This window comes from Coenobita brevimanus, chromosome 49 (assembly GCF_032717465.1).
Source record: "Coenobita brevimanus isolate Jiangsu-jjx chromosome 49, ASM3271746v2, whole genome shotgun sequence".
Classification (NCBI taxonomy): domain Eukaryota; kingdom Metazoa; phylum Arthropoda; class Malacostraca; order Decapoda; family Coenobitidae; genus Coenobita; species Coenobita brevimanus.
The window spans coordinates 5,830,312-5,851,112 of NC_137002.1; the positions used below are offsets into that span (position 1 = coordinate 5,830,312).

At 41.2% G+C, this 20,801-nt stretch overlaps 1 protein-coding gene across 2 annotated transcripts; it reads left to right on the plus strand.

Moving 5' to 3' along the window:
* The first annotated feature begins 1,591 nt into the window (after positions 1-1,591).
* On the plus strand, positions 1,592-10,936 carry LOC145399518 (tubulin alpha-1D chain). 2 transcript variants are annotated; one of them, XM_080272124.1, is made up of 9 exons: positions 1,592-1,667; positions 5,039-5,261; positions 6,536-6,700; positions 7,068-7,204; positions 7,785-7,984; positions 8,413-8,587; positions 9,219-9,371; positions 9,810-9,973; positions 10,540-10,936. In XM_080272124.1, exons 1-9 carry the CDS (start codon positions 1,665-1,667, stop codon positions 10,676-10,678), a joined length of 1,359 nt encoding a protein of 452 aa, XP_080128250.1. In that variant the 5' UTR covers positions 1,592-1,664; the 3' UTR covers positions 10,679-10,936. The 2 variants fall into 2 exon arrangements, with proteins under 2 accessions (XP_080128250.1, XP_080128249.1); XM_080272123.1 differs by lacking the exon at positions 1,592-1,667 and having other exon boundaries at positions 5,018-5,261.
* The last annotated feature ends 9,865 nt before the right edge of the window (positions 10,937-20,801 follow it).

Consider the following 20,801-nt stretch of genomic DNA (forward strand, 5'->3'; position numbering starts at 1 on the left):
CCACCATTACCACTGTCAACACCACACACCACACCACCACCCTTCAGCCATACGTTTTAGTTTTAGCAGAAAAAAAAAAACTGAAAGATAGTTTCCAATATTTTCCAACAATTTAAGGTCAAAGGTCAAAGGAGGTCAAAGTTCTTGGATCTCTCTCCCTCTCTCTCTCTCTCTCTCTCTCTCTCTCTCTCTCTCTCTCTCATTTCTTCTAAATTTATTTATTCTTTCTCTCTCTCTCTCTCTCTCTCTCTCTCTCTCTCTCTCTCTCTCTCTCTCTCTCTCTCTCTCTCTCATTTCTTCTAAATTTATTTGTTCTTTCCCTCCTCCCTCTCTCTCTCTCTCTCTCTCTCTCTCTCTCTCTCTCTCTCTCTCTCTCTCTCTCTCTCTCTCTCTCTCATTTCTTCTAAATTTATTTGTTCTTTCCCTCCTCTCTCTCTCTCTCTCTCTCTCTCTCTCTCTCTCTCTCTCGTGTATTTAACTCAATCATGTATTTCATTCCAGCTCTGCATGTCTTTACGTTATGTGTATTTGCTTTTTGTGTTATTCCTCCCCCTTTCCCTCACCAGTTTCCTTCCATCTCGTCTTTTCCTGTATCTTTTCCTCCCTCCCTCGTCCATTCTCTTATATTTTTCCTCTTTTGTTCCTTCGTCTCTTCCCTTCTTCTCTCCTCATATCTTTCTTCCGTCTCTTCCTTATCTTTCTCTTTCCTTTATCTCTTTTCTCTTTCTTCTCCCATCTTTCCTTCTCTCCCTCTTTCTTTCCCCTTCCTCAGTTCCTTCCTATCTCCTGTTTTCTCTCCTCTCTCTCCTTCTTTCCCTCCTCTCTCTCCTCTTTCCTCCTCCTCCTCCATAATTTTCTCGAATTCCTGTGGTTTTACCTCCATTATTTATTTTCTTCCTGTTATTCTTTATACCTTTCATGTCCTATCATGTTTATATTCCCTTCGTTCACCCCACTCATCTTTCTCTCTCTCTCTCTCTCTCTCTCCCTCCCTCCCTCCCTCCCTCTCTCTCTCTCATGATGTTCCCTTCTGTTTCTCTCTTTTCCTCCCTCTGCCTCTCCCTGCTTCATCCCCTCCTCCTTCCATCCCTTTTCTTCCATCGATTCCCTCCCTCTTCTTTTTCCCTCTCCCTATTCCCTTGCGTCTATCCCTTTTCCCTCCCTCCCTCACCCTCTTCCCTTCATTTTATCTTGCTATCCATCTCACAAACAATTATACACTGCTCCACGAGGACAACTGGGCCTTGGGGATATGCCCTGGGGAGAGGCCCTGAAGCCTTTGCTCAGAGTCGGAAAAAAAAAAAAAAAAAACTATCCCACACCCTCTTCCTCCATTCCCTCCTTTCTCCCTCTCAATGTCCCTCCCTCCCTGCCTTCCTTTCTCCTTCCATCCTCCCCTCCGTCCATCTCTGTGTTCTCTGTTCCCTCTCTCTCCCCCATCCTCTATCCTTCCCCCGTTACCTCCACATCCCTCCATCCCTCCTCCCTCCGTCAGCGTCGTCTGCAGTGGCAGGGCGGGGTGGGTCACGTGACTGGCTGGCGGGGTGAGACTATTTAAACCCAGAGGGCGCAGCGTTCCCCGTCACAGTCGGTCTTGGCGCGGGAGAGTCATCAGTCGCTCCTCACCAGTCCACCGTATCTCGAAAACCCTTAATTAAGCAACAATGGTGAGTAGTGCCGTATAAATTAATTGCATTTCAGTTCATTTGTGCCATATAGATGGGAAGATATATCGCTTTTCTGTCAGTATCCTAGATTTATCAAACCACTCACGAGGATGCCGGTTTGAAGTTCGTTAACGCCGCGCACACGATTAACTCAAATTTGAAATAGCATGGCCGTGCAAGATTGTGGGAAGATGAGGCTGCACTTGTCGCATGTATAATTTTAAATCTGGGGGGCTCGGCTGGCATACTAATGCAGGCTAATTGGTACCTATTAGTACACTGGTAAATACACGATTTACTACCTCCAGTGCTTTCGGAAAACAGTGAGATAATGTGTAATAAACAGCTGCAAGCCCATTTAATAAATTTATGTAAACATGCATATAAGTGCCTTGTATGTAGGATTGCTCAAAATTATATATATATATATATATATATATATATATATATATATATATATATATATATATATATATATATATATATATATATATATATATATATATATACTTCACTTATCTTAAATGTCGGGACCAGCTGCCTAGCCCCGGGCTCCCACGCTCCTCATGGGGCAATGTAGGATTGGATGATGGATGGATGGATATATATATACTGTATGTGTGTATATACGGTACATATAATACCTTTAGACCATTAGATATTTCCACAGCTCTACGCTGCTCCAGCCAACAGTATTGAAGATTATATCTGGGTGATTTTTGTTGGAAAATCATCCAGGGGTCAGTTTTGTCAGTTACAAGTACAATCAGCCCGTAAATAATGCTTGTTGCAATCAGTACGCCTATATTTGTGATTTTGCTGTGCCTTATGTTCTGAAACGTGGACTCTATGGATGGCCGGTTCAGTTTGCACATCTGCCAGCCCATCCTCCATTCAGGGATTAGGAAGTAGTGGAGGGACGATTGTATAACCAGGCCCGGATATCGCACGCCTCGAGGCTATTTGATATTGTTCTGGTCCCGTGCTTATCTGAAACGTGAACTCAGGCCCAGTTTACTCCTCTGCCAGTCCACCATCTTTTCGAGAGGAAAGTAGCTGAGGGACACATACAAAAACAGGCTAACAAAGCCGCCCGGTTATATGTGCCACAACATGTAGGCGGCCCACGAGTACCTGACTACCTGTGATAATGTGGGAGACTGACTAAAGTGATGAGTAGTGGGTTGTTTTCAGTATTTCCACATACCCATGACTTTTTTCCCTGATACCATGCTATTGTAATCTTTGAGTAGGGAGCAGTGGGCACAGTACTCCAGGCATGTATACTTCTACTCGGTATAGGCTAAGTAGGCTGATGCATCCAGTAATTTTATATGTATCATTTGGTTACTGCAGCCATATTTCGTTATACATGGTATTTAGTGTGACTTTAAATCCGACCATTCCTTCTGTTTAATGTTCAATTTTGAAAGGTGCCTCTCAGTTGATTTTCCAAAGTGAAGCTTAAAAAAAAAAAAAAAAAAAAAAAATACATCAGAGTTGTCTTCATGGCAAAAGTAAAGGATTTTTTTTTTTTTTTCGGGTCGGGATGGGTCATATCGTACCAGTCAACACCAACACAGGTATGGTAAATATTTGTTAGGCCAGGTTTGGCTGGTTAGGTTTGGTTGTCATCGTATTAGCTAAAGAGGTTAAGAGGGGAAGGGTGGTGTGATCTGGAGGGATTAAGAGAGGAGGGAAAGGATGACTCACCAAATGGAAAAATCGATAGCCCGAAAGAGCCTCTCCATTCTTACACTCCTTTTATATTTCTCTCTCTCTCTCTCTCTCTCTCTCTCAATTGCCCCCCTCCCCTCTGCTGAGCCACGCCCTCATTACTTAGTCAGCACTCACTGTAATGACCCCCCCCCCCACACGGTATCAGATGTCAACCAAACTGGACTGGTAGTTTTGATTTAATCTTTTATTCTACCTAATTAATTTATCTTGTTTAGGGGAGGTATTGGAAACTTGTATAATACTTTAACTTTTTTTTTAGCTGCCAGGTTTATTATTTTTAGAAGGGGGTAGGGACTTTGACGTTACTCCTTTACTACTGGGAGGTTTCATTTTATTCTTCCTACTTGCCATATTATTTTTATTTTATTTTGTTTTGCGGAAGTTTTAAAAGTAGATGTAACCCCTTCACTACAAAGACGTACGAAGATAACATATACTGTAAGGGGTTAAAGTGAACAATGGAGTGTCATTTTTCCTTTATTTTCTGGAAACTGTCTACCTGGGCATGACTGTCACTCCCCCCTCCCAGACGCATCATATTAGTCATTTGTAGGCAGAGAAACACACTAAGCTTCTCAGATTCGGAATATTTGCCAGCTTAGGTTAGTGTGGAGTACTAGAGGTGAAATGTGAGGCAGAGAATAAACCAAGCGTCTCAGCCCAGTAATATTAACCAGTAGAGCTAAGTGAAGAGTAGAAATGAAGTAATAGGCAGAAAAATATACAAGGCTTCTCTCAGCTTAGGAACATTAGACAGCAAAGGAAATTAAGTAGCAGAAGTGAGATGTTAAACGAACTCATTTACGCCCTTAGTCTGTCTATAGTTATTTTACTTTGTCCCAAATTTGCGTCCTTTAGCACTGTTTTCACGACTCGGGGACAAAAATAAAAGAATATAGTAAAACGTGCATCATATTTTAAGTACTTATTGTTACAGGTTGTCATTCATGATGGAGGCGTGGCAAATTTAGACCAAGTTAAAATTAAAGTAGTTTATAGATAAAGGTGATGCCCGTGTGACTCATTACTGAAGTGGCCGTATTGACGTATTGCGGCGCCATATGCTGCAGTCGGGCGTGGCACATCAGGGTTGGGGTTCATAACAATATATGATTTTTTATAAGGTAGATTTGATTTATTTTCCCCTCTTTATAGCAAAAAATATAATCCTGCACTCACCTTGTTCTTCATGCAAAGCCAAAGATGACAAGTGAATATCCATCTTTTCATTTTTTTTCCCTCAACCTATTTACGGTACTTCCAGGGGCCCGATTTTTTTTTTTTTTTTTTTTTGGGGGGGGGGGGGTTTATTTATTTAGGTGATATATTGGTGGAGAACAAAACATGTAGCTGCGATCCATCCTATAAAAGCCACATCCTCATGCACTTGAGCTGCATCCCCGTCCATTGTTATCAATCGTCTCCCATCATCTGGGTTCGTGTTTAGTCTCCGTAAGCTTGTACTGGTATGTTTTCTTGGAGCAGCCCCCCCCCCTCCCCTTCTTCGTATTTGTTTTTTGTCAACTTGAACTGATATTTTCTTGGACCTGCTTCCCCTCCCTCTGTGTTTTTATCTATATCGTATTTATACCTCAAATTGCTGAATTCAGATGCCCCTTCCCTTTTGCCAGCGTGAGTGCATCAGCGTCCACGTTGGCCAGGCGGGCGTGCAGATCGGCAACGCATGCTGGGAACTGTACTGCCTGGAACATGGCATCCAGCCTGACGGTCAGATGCCCTCCGATAAGACGGTGGGCGGCGGCGACGACTCCTTCAACACGTTCTTCAGCGAGACTGGCTCAGGAAAACACGTACCTAGGGCAGTCTTCGTTGACCTTGAGCCTTCGGTGATTGGTGAGTGTTAGACCCGTATATCCCGCCCTTACATCCTCTGATCCTATTGTCTATTTATCTATCTAGCTATTGCCAGACACCTTAATCCCGTAAGGGGTGACCACAAACAAATTGCCTCCATGTCGCCCTGTCCCCCGACTGCTCGCAGCTCACACCCGCCACTCTCATATACTTCACTCCATCCAATTGGAAGAAAGAAAATGTGGTTTGTATGATGCCGTGGGTGCTGGACTGGGGACCCTAAAACGCAATTTGTTTCGACGGTATATTTGCATTCGTTCACTACAGCCCCTTGATAATAAAAGTGGTAAATTAGGAAAGCTGGGAGGTGAAATAAGTAATGAAAACAGGCACGGAGAGAAGAAAGAATAATGAAAAAATTTAAAATAGTGATGGAAGTCTAGACATGAGAGGAATATGGGAGGAGAGGGGAAAAAAATACATGATAAAGTGGGACCAACGGAAGTGAAATAAGTGAATGGAGACAGGCGAGTGGGGGGGGGGGTAGATGAGTGGGACGGAGACCAGACATGGAAAGCAGAGTGCCAGGATCAATACCTTAAAGGGGGCCTCTCTCTCTCTCTCTCTCTCTCTCTCAGTGGGTGGTTCCTTTACTCTCCTATTCTTATTTTCTTTAGTTAAATGAATTATCAGTAAAACTACCACTTAGTAAGGTTTATAAGTGTATTGTCATGATGTAACACAACATATTCCAGTATCTTGTACTTCACACTCCTTCCACTCCCTACCACCATCCACTATTCACTGCACCCCCTTCTTCCTCTTCTTCAAGCCCTCCTCCACTTCATTCTTTAGCCACTTCACTCTTTGGTCCTGCCTAATCAATTGCCTTCATCGATCCATCCATCCATAGTCCATTGAAACATAACTTGAGTCCTTCATGTTGGTAAGAAAAGTATTATAAGATTGCCTGTTTGTAACTGTACTTATGTTTATGTATTTTTATTTTTTCGTAACAAGATCCGGCTAGGCTGAGAAAATTCTTTTGCCTTCATTGCCTCCTGGGTTTGATGGTGTTTAAGTTCATCAGCAACTTGATAATTTTGCAGATCAGTATCCCCCTTTAGAGGTGGGGTGAGGTAGGATCCAGGAGAGAGAAAGAGAGGGGACAGAAGTATAACTCAGCAGCATTCCCATATAGTGAACTAGTGTGCGTGTTAATGTGGAAGACGCTACGGGTTCTAAAGAAACCTAGTAGAACTTAGTAGAGCCTTGACATTATGAAGACTAAACTTGCCCTCTCTCCCCCACAGATGAAGTGCGGACAGGAACCTACCGTGCGCTCTTCCACCCCGAGCAGTTGATCACGGGGAAGGAAGATGCCGCCAACAACTACGCCCGTGGCCACTACACCATTGGCAAGGAGATCGTGGACGTTGTGCTGGAGAAGGTCCGCAAGCTGGCCGATCAGTGCACAGGTGAGCATACATGAGTAGGGAAGGGTAAGGAGTGAAATGGTGGATGATTAGATGTATAGGCCTTTGAGTTCGATGACGTATTATTGCTTATTTATTTATTTATTGTTAAACTACTACAGTTTTTTTTAGACAATTCAGTTTATGGATGTCCAAACTAGCCTTTGGATATGGCCTACATTAACCCATTCACTGATGCGGGATTTTCCTAAGCTGAATAAAATCATCTAGTGGTTACATGATTGAAAAAAGAAAAAGTCACCTTATTGAGGAGATAACTTACTTTTTTTCCCGAATTACTCTGAGCATAAGCTATAGGCAGTCCGTTCCCTGAGGCATTTACCGTTGCTAACCCTTTCATTTACTCCAGGTCTTCAAGGGTTCCTCATCTTCCACTCCTTCGGCGGGGGCACCGGGTCTGGGTTCACCTCCCTTCTGATGGAGCGCCTCAGTGTGGACTACGGCAAGAAGAGTAAGCTGGAGTTTGCCATCTACCCCGCCCCTCAGGTAATGTCTAACTGGTCATGCCCAGCCCAACACCTCTACCGTTAAACTCAGTCAGTTGCTTTATATATATAGCTAATTGTGTGTATGTGTGTGGATATATTAGTTTGCCTGTATATAGAATCCCAATCATTTCCACCATTGAACACTTATCCTGGGCCTTCATATCTAGAGCTACGGCTGTCCACATATATTTAAATGCAAGTCAGTAACTAATACATACATTTAACAACAACAGGCTTCTCTTATCAATCTATGATAGGATTCATATTTGAGTATAACCTCACCCACAGCCATCGTGAAACAGCCCAGCTCATTCATTACCACTCAAACACTTGCAACTATTTAGTATAGTGTAGACGTCACCTTGAATAATCTACACATAATTTGAGTACAGTATGTATTACCTGGATCACCTCTTCTCAGATTAACAACCGTCGTTAAGGCCGTACATCTTCTTTATCATCCTGACACTTGTGCAAAAAAATTTTCATACATACTGTGGATATATGTAAAGTTATGTCTACACACACATAAATTTGAGTACTGTACTGTATATATAATGTGGATCGTCTCTCCCTAGGTTGCCACAGCCGTCGTTGAGCCGTACAACTCCATCCTCACCACCCACACTACCCTGGAACACTCAGACTGCGCCTTCATGGTTGACAACGAGGCCATTTATGACATCTGCCGCAGGAACCTGGACATTGAGCGCCCCACCTACACCAACCTAAACCGACTCATTGGCCAGATTGTGTCCTCCATTACTGCTTCTCTTCGGTGTGTCTTGTCGCTTTGTCCACCTTAGTACCTTGTTATCACCAGATTTTATTCACTTTAAGACGTATCGGCGGAGGGGTTTGGGAGCATTAACGCTCTTACTGAGTATAAAATGTCTTGCAAACTTCGAAATTAAAAGAAGTATGAATGCAGTGTCCTCACTCTAGACTGGTGCCATACTAATCATTAAGCTTTTTGGCGAAATATGTTGACCCTTAACGGTTCCAACTAGACTTTTAGTTAGTTGATTGCATAGATTCACTGTAAATTTAGCCATTCCAGTGAGACGGGTTATACTCGTAAGCTATTTCATGCCACAAATCCTGTATCGTTTCTCTTGTCAGTAATTAAAACGTTTGTAGATATGTTACATAAGGTTGAATATCGCAGTACAGGAGTTGAATGCTAACCTATCTGCCTATCCATAGGTTCGATGGTGCCCTGAACGTGGATCTGACCGAGTTCCAGACCAACCTTGTGCCGTACCCTCGCATCCACTTCCCCCTCGTCACTTACGCACCCGTTATCTCCGCTGAAAAGGCATACCACGAGCAGCTCTCAGTTGCTGAAATCACTAATGCGTGTTTCGAGCCCGCCAACCAGGTGAGAAAGAAAAAATGGATAGAGTGGCGGGAGGTGGGAAGGGAGCAGAGTAGAAAGTGCAGAGTTGAGAGGGAGAAAGGGTAGGTGGAGAGCCGGGAGGTTGGAAGGGAGCAGAGTAAACAGTGCAGAGCTGAAAGATTAACTGAGTGGATGCCTTAAGGAATCAAGATGATGTTTGGTATGAAAAGGGGAGCTCTCAATCGCAGGAATCGCCAGTAACCTAGCTACATGTTTTTTGAACCGGTAGATAAGTGCTGATATGGTCGTTCATATCTGATAATGATAAAGAAAAGGAAAGCAGGATTAAGAAACAATCATAACTTATTCGGTATTGTGACTTTCTTGTTCAGCTTTAATTGCTAATTGATAGTCAGTCCTTTCACATTTTTCAAGGCCTGTATTTCATGCGTATCATCATAATCTCATCATCCTATTCAGTATTATGACTGTTTAATTACCCTAATCGCCAATAGGTAGTTTCTGTCAATTCTCACAAGGTCTGTATCATACTGTACATTATAAAATTTTCCTATGCGGTACTATAACTTTTTCTTATAATTGCCGATCGTTAGTTTCTTTATTAAATCTTGCAATGGTCTCTCTCATATTATCCACCTTTTCCTGCCACCAGATGGTGAAATGTGACCCCCGCCACGGCAAGTACATGGCGTGCTGCCTTCTGTTCCGAGGTGATGTGGTGCCCAAGGACGTCAACGCTGCCATCGCCGCCATCAAGACCAAACGCACCATCCAGTTCGTTGACTGGTGCCCCACTGGTTTCAAGGTAGGTTTGAAAGGAGTAGCAACATTTTATTCTTTGTGGTCATTCTTATCCTAGCTAACTACAGTATGATAATTCTGGTCAAATTTCTTCATCATAATCTTGCTTTATTTAACTATCATTTTCACTTTTTTCATTGGAGGTTGTCCAATTAGCTTTAAGGTACTTTTAAGTGGTGGGTTGAGTCTTGTCTTCATCATCTTGACGATTTCATTGAAGGGTGGCCCATTAGCTTAAAGGTATTTTTAGTGGTGGGCTGATTCTTAATTGTTGCAACCTTCATTCTAACCATATTTCACAGCCTCCTGATCTTATTCTGTCATATAAACAATCTCCAATAACCATTCATTGCGACAACTTCTCTTATTCTGTCGTCACCGCCAGACTATTTTCTATTTTCTGACACTTTGCAAACAGAGTAATTGGTGAACATCTTTCCAGGTTGGCATCAACTACCAGCCTCCCACTGTGGTTCCCGGGGGAGACCTAGCTAAGGTTGCCCGTGCCGTCTGTATGCTGTCCAACACCACTGCCATTGCCGAGGCCTGGGCACGTCTGGACCACAAGTTCGACCTCATGTATGCCAAGAGGGCATTCGTTCACTGGTAAGACATCTGGATCGCCAAATTTTGATCCATAGGCGTCGGTATGTATTGTATTTTTAGTATGAGTGGAATTGTTGTATTTCCAAGGTCTGAAGAGAAATGTTTGAAATTCAAGGTATAATTGAAAATGTGAGAAGTTCGATCACAGGTATGCCAAGAAAATCTTCCCTGGAAAGGGACTGAGGTTTGTTGAGTTAATGGCGTGAATATATGTTGTATTTTCATAACGAGAGTGGATTTTTTTCCCCAAGGCATAATTAAAAATATGATTCGAAGGCTTGCTGATGCAGTTTTATGCCATGCAGTCCCATTCTTGGAGATTAAGGCAATACCCCAAACCAAGGACTTTTGTTGGAACGTATGACACTGCAACTGGTACTTGCTGACATCAGCCAGTGGCCCTTGTCAAGGTGGGGTCTACTGCTTAATTCCTTAATTGATAACGTGTGCTCTAAGCATCTTTATCGTGGCATGAAGAGAAAAGTGTTTTGAATGATTGGAGAGTAAATGGAAGGTTGTATTTTGATAGGATAATGTTGATGAATTTAAATAATATCTCTTCACAGGTATGTTGGTGAGGGTATGGAAGAGGGTGAGTTTTCAGAGGCTCGTGAGGATCTGGCTGCCCTGGAGAAGGACTATGAAGAAGTGGGACTCGACTCTGCCGAAGGCGAGGGGGAAGAAGAGGAAGGTCAAGAATACTAGGCCCACCACGACCCGGGGCTGGGACTATCTCTTCTTGGGGGCTAGTATGGTCTTAACGTGGAAATTAACTAGGTAAACTAAAGGCTATTGGACTGTCACTTAATAGGGAAAGGAGGCCATGGTAGGTATAAATTCCTTTTTACGGCACCCAGTATGCCATTTGAGCCAGTAGCAATTATTGGAAGTAAAACATTCTGACCAGCAGTAATAGAAGAAAAAAAATCACTACTTGGTATAGATCCCTCACCCTCTTTGATCCGATGACATACCGGTATCATAATTTTTGTTGCCACTTGTTTGCTTACGTCAGAGCTTAAGCGGTGAGTGAGTAACAGAAGACTATATCTAACCCCTCCAGATCTAATTTCTCTTATTTCAAAAATTCCTTTAAAACTGAATAAAATTTAGTGGTGGCAATAACAATGTAAACAACGTCTTCAAAATGAAATGATTGTTTAAAGAGTCAACACCAATATGTCAGGACCGTAATATACCTTGGGTGTAACTGGCCAGAAGTACCACTTAAGAGAGGTTCTGTGCCTTAGGAGTCTAGTTTTACCGTGTTTAGTAGTAGCCCTCAAAAGACTAGGCCTACCGCCCCAGATGATGGCCACGAGCACCCGCCACCCCTGCTGCCTCAGATCTTTCAGTAGGCTACAAGATCAACAGTATAGCCCCTTATATCAGTAGGCTACAACAGCAATATAACGATATAGTCATGTACCGACAGTGTAAGACTAATTAGCAGTTCTTTAAATGCCGCCAGCCTACTGCAGCATCCAAAACACGCTGAAATATCTTAATACCTGAATGTCTAATATCAATATTGTGTGTAGCTAAAAGCATAATATATAAATACTGTTCATCATAAGTAATCGCAGTACAGTACTTGAACATAATTGGTGTCAGCATTGTGTTGAATACAGTAGGCTTTGAGTATCTGCACTTATTGTGAAATGGTTTGAAGTTTGTAGTTGTTGATATACCATACTATACAAGTCAGCAGTAATACTAATGTATTTGGACATCTGTGGTATCAAGCTGTTTTATTAGAGCTAATGAGAAGGCTTTTCATAAGGAAATTATTCAGGTTTGTGGTAGCCTATCCCATACAGTGGATACCATATACTGTGCCAAAACTGCTGTTGTACATTCGTTACGAGTCTTACATTTTGCTTTGCCTGTTACGGAATATAGTATTTAATTTGACATACATTATTACTTAAAGAAAAAAGAAATTCGTCTTCGTGCCAAAGTCCATGTGCCAAATTTTTATTTTTACGAAGGAAATTATGTTTATTTTCTTTATGCACATAAAAATAGGGTACCTCTATATTTCTTGAGGAATAACGGACCAGAAACTAGTGTATTAATGATAAGATTATGCTGTTACTGCTCATGTTAGATCTTCCATAATTTACCTTTTCGCTACTAGAAGCCATGGGCTAAATAGAATCATGTAACGCAAGGAAGAATAAGATATAAAGTTTGTTCTTTGCAGAAGATGAGATGTATATCATATTACCATTCATTGTGATGGCTTCCCCTTATGTGAATAAACAATGAGTTAGGAAGGATTAAAAATATGTAGTTCAAGTTTAAAAGTGGTTGGAATGTGTAGCCTACTTGATGAATGAGCTGACTGGTCACAACCTGGTCAGTATAGGGCAGCAGGGAGGATCACCCGCCAAACCCTCAAAACAGGAACAAAGACGGTGAAACAATAAAACATAACATTGACAACGCTGTGGATTTTATTTTCCTAGTTTGAAAACCACTTAAATCCAGGTTTTTGTTTTCCTAATGTAGCACAACTATTACCCTAAACCATTTCACTTCAGCTGATGGCGAAGTGTAGTCAGATCGGGGAAATTTGAATAGTAACCAAAGGGACTTCTTCCAAGATGGCACCTCTAATTATTTTCCCTATATAGCATTACCTATCATACCCATTCAGCTCGAGTTCATTTTTGTCCGGTGATGCATGTGAGGTGTCGGAGGCTCAGAGCACTGGTTGAGAAACCTGTTGTATTGACTTCACCGTTAAGGAAATCGGTGCAAATTCACCCAGCCCAAGAATATTTGGTTCTGTTAGCTAGGATTTTTTTTTTTTTTTTACCACTCATGAGCTGTTACGTAATTCCCAAAGAAACTAATTTCAAATCATATCAACGTTGTTTATTGCTGGATACGACAATATCGGGTGTTAACTCTCCATGAGTTCTTCCACAGTGGAGACTCATGAAGATCATTGCTGCATGTTAAGTACTCACCAGTAATCTAATACAGTATTTCCTTTAATAATGCATTTGACTCGAGACCATAGGATCGAGAGGTCGCGCCCCGCCAGGGTAGCTACCTTGCCGGGAGAGGTAGGGCTCTCCCATCACCTAGCAGGGCTATATATATCAAGGTTTAGCCAGGGGGAATTTATTCCCTTTAATAATGCACAGTAAGTCATTGAAGAGAGAAATAATAATCGTGTATCCAGAACAGTGATTTCTGACAAAAGCTGATGCTCTAGACCAGTGGTTCCCAAACTGGGGGCCATATATCAGAATGTAGGGGGCCATAGCCTGAACCGAAGGAGTTTAGCGAGTAGGTAGTCAGTGGAGAGGATTTAAAAGATACTTCCCAGATATCCAAAGCCTAACTTCTCGGCTAGTAAGGTTCCCCTTCACTGCTCCAGTGACATGCATTACTGATGACAGTGATGATGCCCAAACTGAGCTGTTGACACTTCAGGAGGATTCAGGAGCCAGGATGAAGTTTGAAACTGTATCTCTCTCAGTATTTTGGTCATCAATGGCAGCTTCATACCCAAACTTATGTGACTTGGCTTTTCGCCACCTCCTACCATTTTCATCAACTTATTCATGTGAGGCTGCATTCTCTCAACTACTCCACATTAAAACGAAACATCGCAACAGACTTGAAGTGAAGCATGACCTACGGTGTGCTTTAAGTGAAACAAAACCAAGAATCAAGAAGCTTGTTGATAATCTGCAACAACACCCTTCACACTGAGTGGAATGGGGATTCAAATGAAGGAAAAATGAACCTGGTATGAATGTTCAGAAGCAAATGGTCTGGGAGGAGGTGGGTGTGTCGCAATTGAAGGCCATGGTTGTGGTAGATAATTATGACTCACTATGTTAGCATATCATTTCAGAATTATAAAGTTATCAGATTTGTAAGATTCAAAGTTCAGATCAAATTGCGTGGGATTAATACACTTTTTCAATCCAGTGAATTTTTTTTTTTATTGCTATACAGCTTTTCGCAATAATGCAATTTTTAATTACTCTAAGTATGGATTTTTTAAATGTGTATTTTATTACTCCTTTAGTACCATTTCAATAATTATATAAGATTCAGCTAAGACAAAATACACATTTCTTTATTAATACTTAACAAAAGAGAAAATAACAAACGGAATCAATAAAATTACAGGATTTGCTAGAGTGATTTCTATATGGACATGATGAGTGTAGGACTGTAGTGTAGACAGTCACTGTAGTCATGGGTTATGGTTGGGGAAGGGGGGCCATGGACAAGGATCATGTATGAAAAGTGGGTAACGACCAGAAAAAGTTTGGGAACCACTGCTCTAGACCGACCGTAGGCTTAAATGAGAATCAGAGTAGGCGTACTCTAAAATAGGTTTTAAAAATTCTACTGTCTGTGAATACAATAGGCTATTACATTACTTTTGATCTGTTATAACGCAAATTTAGTAATTTACAAATATATCAAACATTAATGTAAAAAAAATTTTCACGACTGCCAATATCAACACTCATTTGATTTTCAGGCGCAAAAAAGTGACTTGTGAGTTGTGGTAAAGCTATGTGCGAGGTACTCTTCCGAAATTGAAGATTTCTTTCAGAATTTAGTGCATGTTTTCAGTATCTGTTAAATATGTTGACTGATATTATCGCCTGGAACAGAACTGCGCAGAAATTGTTATATTTATCCCTGTGAATATGAAATTTACGAGAAAAATGCAGCACGAGGAGCCATGTAAACATTCCAAGCTTTTGTGATAACCACTCTTAATATTTTGAGGGATGTTTAATATCCAGGCGTTCCATCATGTAACCAGTATTGTGCATCAAAAGGTAAGTAGCACATTACCTTTACTTACAATATAGCTGTTATAAAATATGGTCACGGGAGAGAATGAAGTCAGGAAGACGATCGACGGTAAAAGAATGGCATTTTACATGGTATGGCCATATTTAAAATTTACAGCTGGGGTGATGAAACTGATAAAATGGGCGAATTTGAAGGTAAGGGGAGGCATGGTGGGCCAAGAATGTAGTAGTGTATGACAAGTGGGTGAAGGAGCGGTATCCGGAAGTTAAACCAAACGAATGAAGTATAGGCTACATAGGAGTACATGACATGGGTTTGTGAGTTTTAATCATGATTCCGAAAGCCTGTAGCTTTTGTGGCCCGTTTCACTGGGCAACTTGATATTTCGTCTATACCTGTGCTTTCTGTGAATTCTGCCTCACTCCATCTGTATGTGTGAAGGGGAGTGGGGTGGCTCAGTGGTAGAGCGTGTGACTCGAGATCGCGAGGTGGAGAGTTTGGCGTCCCGCCCGTGTACTGTATACGGTATCTGCCTTTGCTGGAAGGGGTAGCTCTCTCCCATAACCCTAGCAAGGCTATATGATCTATCCAGGTCTAACACGGGGGAATAATCCCTGTGTGTGAATAAGATGTGGGATAACTACGGCCGATACTGCATTGGTCAATACACTGATGACTTAGTTGGTGTAGCTTGTATGACATCACTGCAAGTTTCCCCTAAGGTGAATAGAATCGTATCTAAGGTGTATAGAATCGTATCGTACTAAGAATAAATCAGTACAGTGTGGAATGCGTCACCGATATCAAGGAGATACATTCTTTGAATACTAAGATTTCTCTCAGATCAACAATATACAGTAGTCTGGTGTTAGTCTGCAGATTTTTTTTTTTTTTATCAGTTGTTGTAGCCTAACTGTTAAAATGCAAACTTGTTGAGCGTTAGTGATTTCCTACGGAAGAGCTGGCACTTCTGAGAAACTAGACTACATTGGTATTACTTTTGTATTAACAGTAGCAACAGCAATTTGGTAACTAATTACGGTACTAATTATGATAATGAGATTATTATTATTATTATTCAGTGGGTCCATACTCATCGAACGGGTTAAAAAATTGTACATTAACACGTGTCACACTTAACCCTTACACGCGCACCTTCAAGTCAGGCATCTGTTCACTTCCCAACGGTAATGGCGAGACCATGGCGTATGTTATCCGTGTCTCCTATTACGTAAACCAGGGCTTAGCCATGTACTACGCAGTATATTATATTCGGTATTATTTATTGGTTACTGAAGTCTAGGTCGCAGTGCTAGTTCCAAGGCTCGAGAGCTTTCAATAGTGACAGTTCTTGCTTCATATGCCACGATATACCCACAGTAAATCTGTCTGTCTGTGTGTCTGTATGTTTACCTGTCTACTCAGTGTTTGTCTGTCTATTTGTATCTATATAATGTTAGACGACCAGTATGATGTTAAGTCGAGTGAGATGCAAAAACACAAATACAGTACAAACACGTAAGCTATGCAATTCACATGGTTACTCTCTTACTAATAGTGTATACTGGTGTTTTACTAACTGAATGAAAGTAAATAATAAATATCGGTAAATATAATGTAAAATATTGTACTGTTATGAATCACAGACTTGAACAGCTTGTCTTTCCTGGTAAATAACCAGTAAGAAAACAATTCCTAAAAATTCGACAGCTGTAGTTCTATTTACGAATATTTTAGCATGGCGGAGACTGTCTTTGCAGTCAGTTCTCGCAGCCCGGTGGCAGAATTTGGCAATACGATGGCTCAGCATATCCTTTCCATAGTTTTTCGTGACGAGGCACCCTAATCTAGCGTTACCATAGTCTCTTGTTACAGATCAGCATTCAGGGTGGAGAGACGACAACTATAAACCTAGTTAAAAAGAACAGCTTGTGGGTTTTATCAAACGCGCTGCTGCTATTGCATGTTTCGTTGCACAAGTTTCCTCTCTCGTGCATGAAAACCGTAAGTGAAACGTCTACTAGCGTAAAGATGGTTCACCCTTTTTCCTGCAGTAATATTTGACGTTGTGTTTATTTTTAGGCATTATTTTTTTAACATGCAGGGGCAAAAGAAAGGAGGACCTGCCACAGTTAACTATAATTCTTTCACCGTAACTAGGCGCAGATTTTTGTCCGTTTTCAGCTTTCTTCTCGTAGGTAATTGTTATAAAATTAATACAGCTGCTTTGCATGCTTTTCATACCGCTTCTTTGCTACCACTATCATATTCATGTGTTTATCTCGTGTTACAGATCAGAATTCAAGATGGAGATATGATAATTTTAGGCCAGGTTAAAGAGGACGGAATATATATACCGGTAACAGTAGAGTTGTTATTAATCTCTTATATTTCGTTACCCAAGTAAATGGTTACGCGGTACGTGATCTGCTCTCCATCTTGTAATCTTCCTTGACCTAATTTTATTGTGCTCAAAGTTTTCCACGCTTATGTGACTGGTTTGCTAAGAGCGACGTTTGATGTAGATACAATTTATTTCCTCTCTTCTAGAAAGCCTTCCGAAAGTGGAATAAAATTGTCTGGAGGCAGCAAGCATACACTATAGAGCCATAAGGAGCACTTAGAGTGAAACACCGGCACCTCAAAGTTGATCAGTTGGCTAAACACCTGCCTCTGCCCTGTAAACCTTGCCTCATTTGTTTATTTATTCATTTATTTAATGTTTTTTCGAATTACTTCAACCGTGTCTGAGCCTTAAACTACCAAGTCTAGACCAAATTGAATCAAAAGTGTTTAAGCTGACCATACTCTCTGACCTTCATCTTTGCTTTATTGTTCTAAAAAAAAAAAAAAGTCAGCTTCTAAGATCCGCAACCCTTTCACCAAGTATGGTCCAAACCAAATAAAAACTGATCTATTGAGAAAAAAAAAAAAAAAAAGAATCTTATTTAACCCAAGTATGTTGTTTGTCCAAAGTTTTCCATGCTTATGTAAAATGATTGACGAAATGTGGCGTCTGGGCGAGGTTATATAATGTACGGAAGGTGGGAATTGACAGATGGAGTATGCTATACAGTAGATTCTCTCTCTCTCTCTCTCTCTCTCTCTCTGCCATCTTTATAAGGAATACTGATACTTCATTTATTATTTCCCACTACCCTCCTCCATACCCTTACTTCACCTTTATTTATTATACTTTATTATCTTTTATGAAGGGTAGCTGGTGGTGCAGTGGTAGAATAGCCTATCCAGCTCGCAATTGGAACTGGAGGTCGATTCTCGTGCCGGTCAGCCTCCTGGACAAAATACGTTCCCCTTTGTTCCTCTTCTCGCAGCAGTACACGTGACCTGGATGTACCATAAAGTCGATTATTCCTTGTTGTATTAGCCTGTAGGGGAAAATTGAGATGTAGAAAATGAATTAAAAAAAAACGAAAAGAAAAAAAAAGAATAATCCGCCTCAGTGACCCTTGTTCAGGTGATGGGCATTTATTCTTTGCCTTGTTCTCTGATGATTTTTTTTTTCCTTGAGAAGATATTAACGTCACAACTCCCCACCGACCTGTAAAACTCACATGGATCTTTATAGTTTTTAATGTGTGTGTGTGTGTGCGTGTGTGTGCGTGTGTTTGTGTGTGTGTGTGTGTGTGTGTGAGAGAGAGAGAGAGAGAGAGGGAACGTTGTAGTGAAGAGACTAAAGGAAGCCAGTGAGTGCAGTTGATGGCAAAAAATGCTATTGACTTCACAATTTAGAGGTGGTGTATGTGGTGAGCCCCCTCCCTCCACACACACACACACACACACACACACACACACACACACACACACAAGGAGGCCCTGACGTATTCTTGGTGGCCCGAGGGACGTCGAAGCACTTGTTCCTCTGCGATTTATTTGCATATCTACGCCATGATACTGTCTTGTATGCCGTTTATGTAGCTTTCATACAGATATATGTAGGTAATAGGCGATCAGTAACAGATAGCGTAAGAGGATATCAAGGCATTATGTACAGAATAAATCGCTAAGAAGAGGTTATCGAGGCGTAATGTGCAGAATAAATCGCTAAGAAGAGGTTATCAAGGCGTAATGTGCAGAATAAATTGCTACCAAGAGGTTATCAAGGCTTAATGTGCAAAATAAATCGCTAAGAAGTGGTTATCAAGGCGTAATGTGCAGAATAGATAGCAAAGAAGAGGATATTGAGGCATAATGTTCAGAATAAATCGTTAAGAAGAGGGTAGTGAGGCATAATGTTCAGAATTAATTGCTAAGAAGATGTTATCAAGGCGTAATGTGCAAAAGAAATCGCAAAGAAGAGGTTGTCAGGGCGTAATGTGCAAAATAAATCGCTAAGCAAGAGCTGTTACGAAATCTCCAAAGCCACTCAGGATACGACTGAGCTGCATTTCAATTCTTTTTTCCTCTTTCCCCCCATCGCAGTGCACCCTCTCGTTGCTGTCATTTTAACAAGTAAAGGATGTACAGAAACACAAGCATCTTCCCTAAGTTTGACGAATACATAGAAGAAAAATCGAGCCATCAGGCACTAGTAGAGATGGGGTTTTTCACTGTATTTCGACAGCTGTAAATTTTCTTCAGACGTAACTGGGATATACCGTATATATATTTTTACTAGAAAATTTATCATAGTTTGTTAATTACTAGATGGAATTTCTTCGCCACTCTCATCCCAGAATCTCGTAGGATTCATCACCATTAGAAACAAAGGAGATTAGTGTGTATATATAATATTTGACATTATTAATTGCTATACTATTTTTACTCTAACTTAGCCCGGATTTTCGTCGGTTTATGGGCTATTTCATGTAGCTAAGTGATAGAAAGAGGTAATACTATGTCCCTGCGGTCTTTCCATAGCCTTTTTCATGACAAGCATCCTATTCAAGTGCTAAAGTATTCGTATAACTCAGCATTCAAGATGGAGAGATGGCAACTTTGGTCCAAGTTAGAGTGAAAAGGGTATAGGTGGGATATCCTTCTGTGTGTGTGTGTGTGTGTGTGTGTGTGTAATTCACCGGGTCGGTCAGGATCACTTGATGGTCGTGATCGTCAGCTTTTACCCTCCCGGAAGGGAGCTGAAAGCTCATATAGTCCGATCTAAGGGCAAGGCTGTGACCTTCACACACGCACACACCCGTCCCCTTGCTCAAGGGGGACAGTAACCACCCACTTCGTCAGTGAAACTTTTCGCAACCTGAGCGAGGCGCGAACTCCCGTCCACCAGTTGGCAAGCGGGAACGTTACCACTGCACCAGCGAGCGGTGTGTGTGTGTGTGTGTGTGTGTGTGTGTGTGTGAAGATGATGAACAGAGGAAGGAAAAACAAATTTTAAAAATCCATGCACCAGATTACAGATTTCCTCCATTCATTAAAAAATCTGTAACAGTTGGACTTGAAATGCTATAGGTTGAAGTTTAGGGGGAAACTAATTTGGAGAAAGTTCCAGAAATGGCCGGTCTGTAGCTGATGTGTCCAGATCTTAAAAAAAAAGAAAGAAAAAGAAATCTCATACACTTGTTATGAGGAAAAAAGTAAGAACTGCAGTACATTTCAGATTTTTATTAACTGCTGGCAAGGGATATGCTTTTGCTTGTGGTTCACACATGGCCACTCCCGAGGTACATGTACAGCCCTTGTTACAGGATATTTTAGGGTTATCATTCTTGTTACTCGTAGGATTATCATTATATTTTGTCAACATGTGTGCTAAGATGAACAGTATAGCACTACGAACACTCTGAAAATCAATCCTTAAGTTGTGAGAGGATGATGGCTCTTGATGGTAACAGCGTCATTATAATAATGAGCTTAACATTGCCTTTTAGAGTTTCAAATACATAAGGTGATTATGATTTTCTAGATGGGTGTTATGTTTGCTGGGTCACAATTCATGATACTGTCTGATGTAATATCTAGTTCAACAGCTGGACACATTTATAAAAGATGATATATTGTGTGGTCCTTTCTACTCTTGGGTCAGGTTGCTGTGGTGGTGATGACC

Coding starts and splice junctions, on each gene's coding strand:
- LOC145399518 (XM_080272123.1), top strand. CDS start 5,018: ATGCCCCTTCCCTTTTGCCAGCGTGAGTGCATCAGCGTCCACGTTGGC. Junction 7,205..7,784: donor CCATCTACCCCGCCCCTCAG/GTAATGTCTAAC, acceptor GTCTCTCCCTAG/GTTGCCACAGCCGTCGTTGA. Junction 7,985..8,412: donor TCCATTACTGCTTCTCTTCG/GTGTGTCTTGTC, acceptor GCCTATCCATAG/GTTCGATGGTGCCCTGAACG.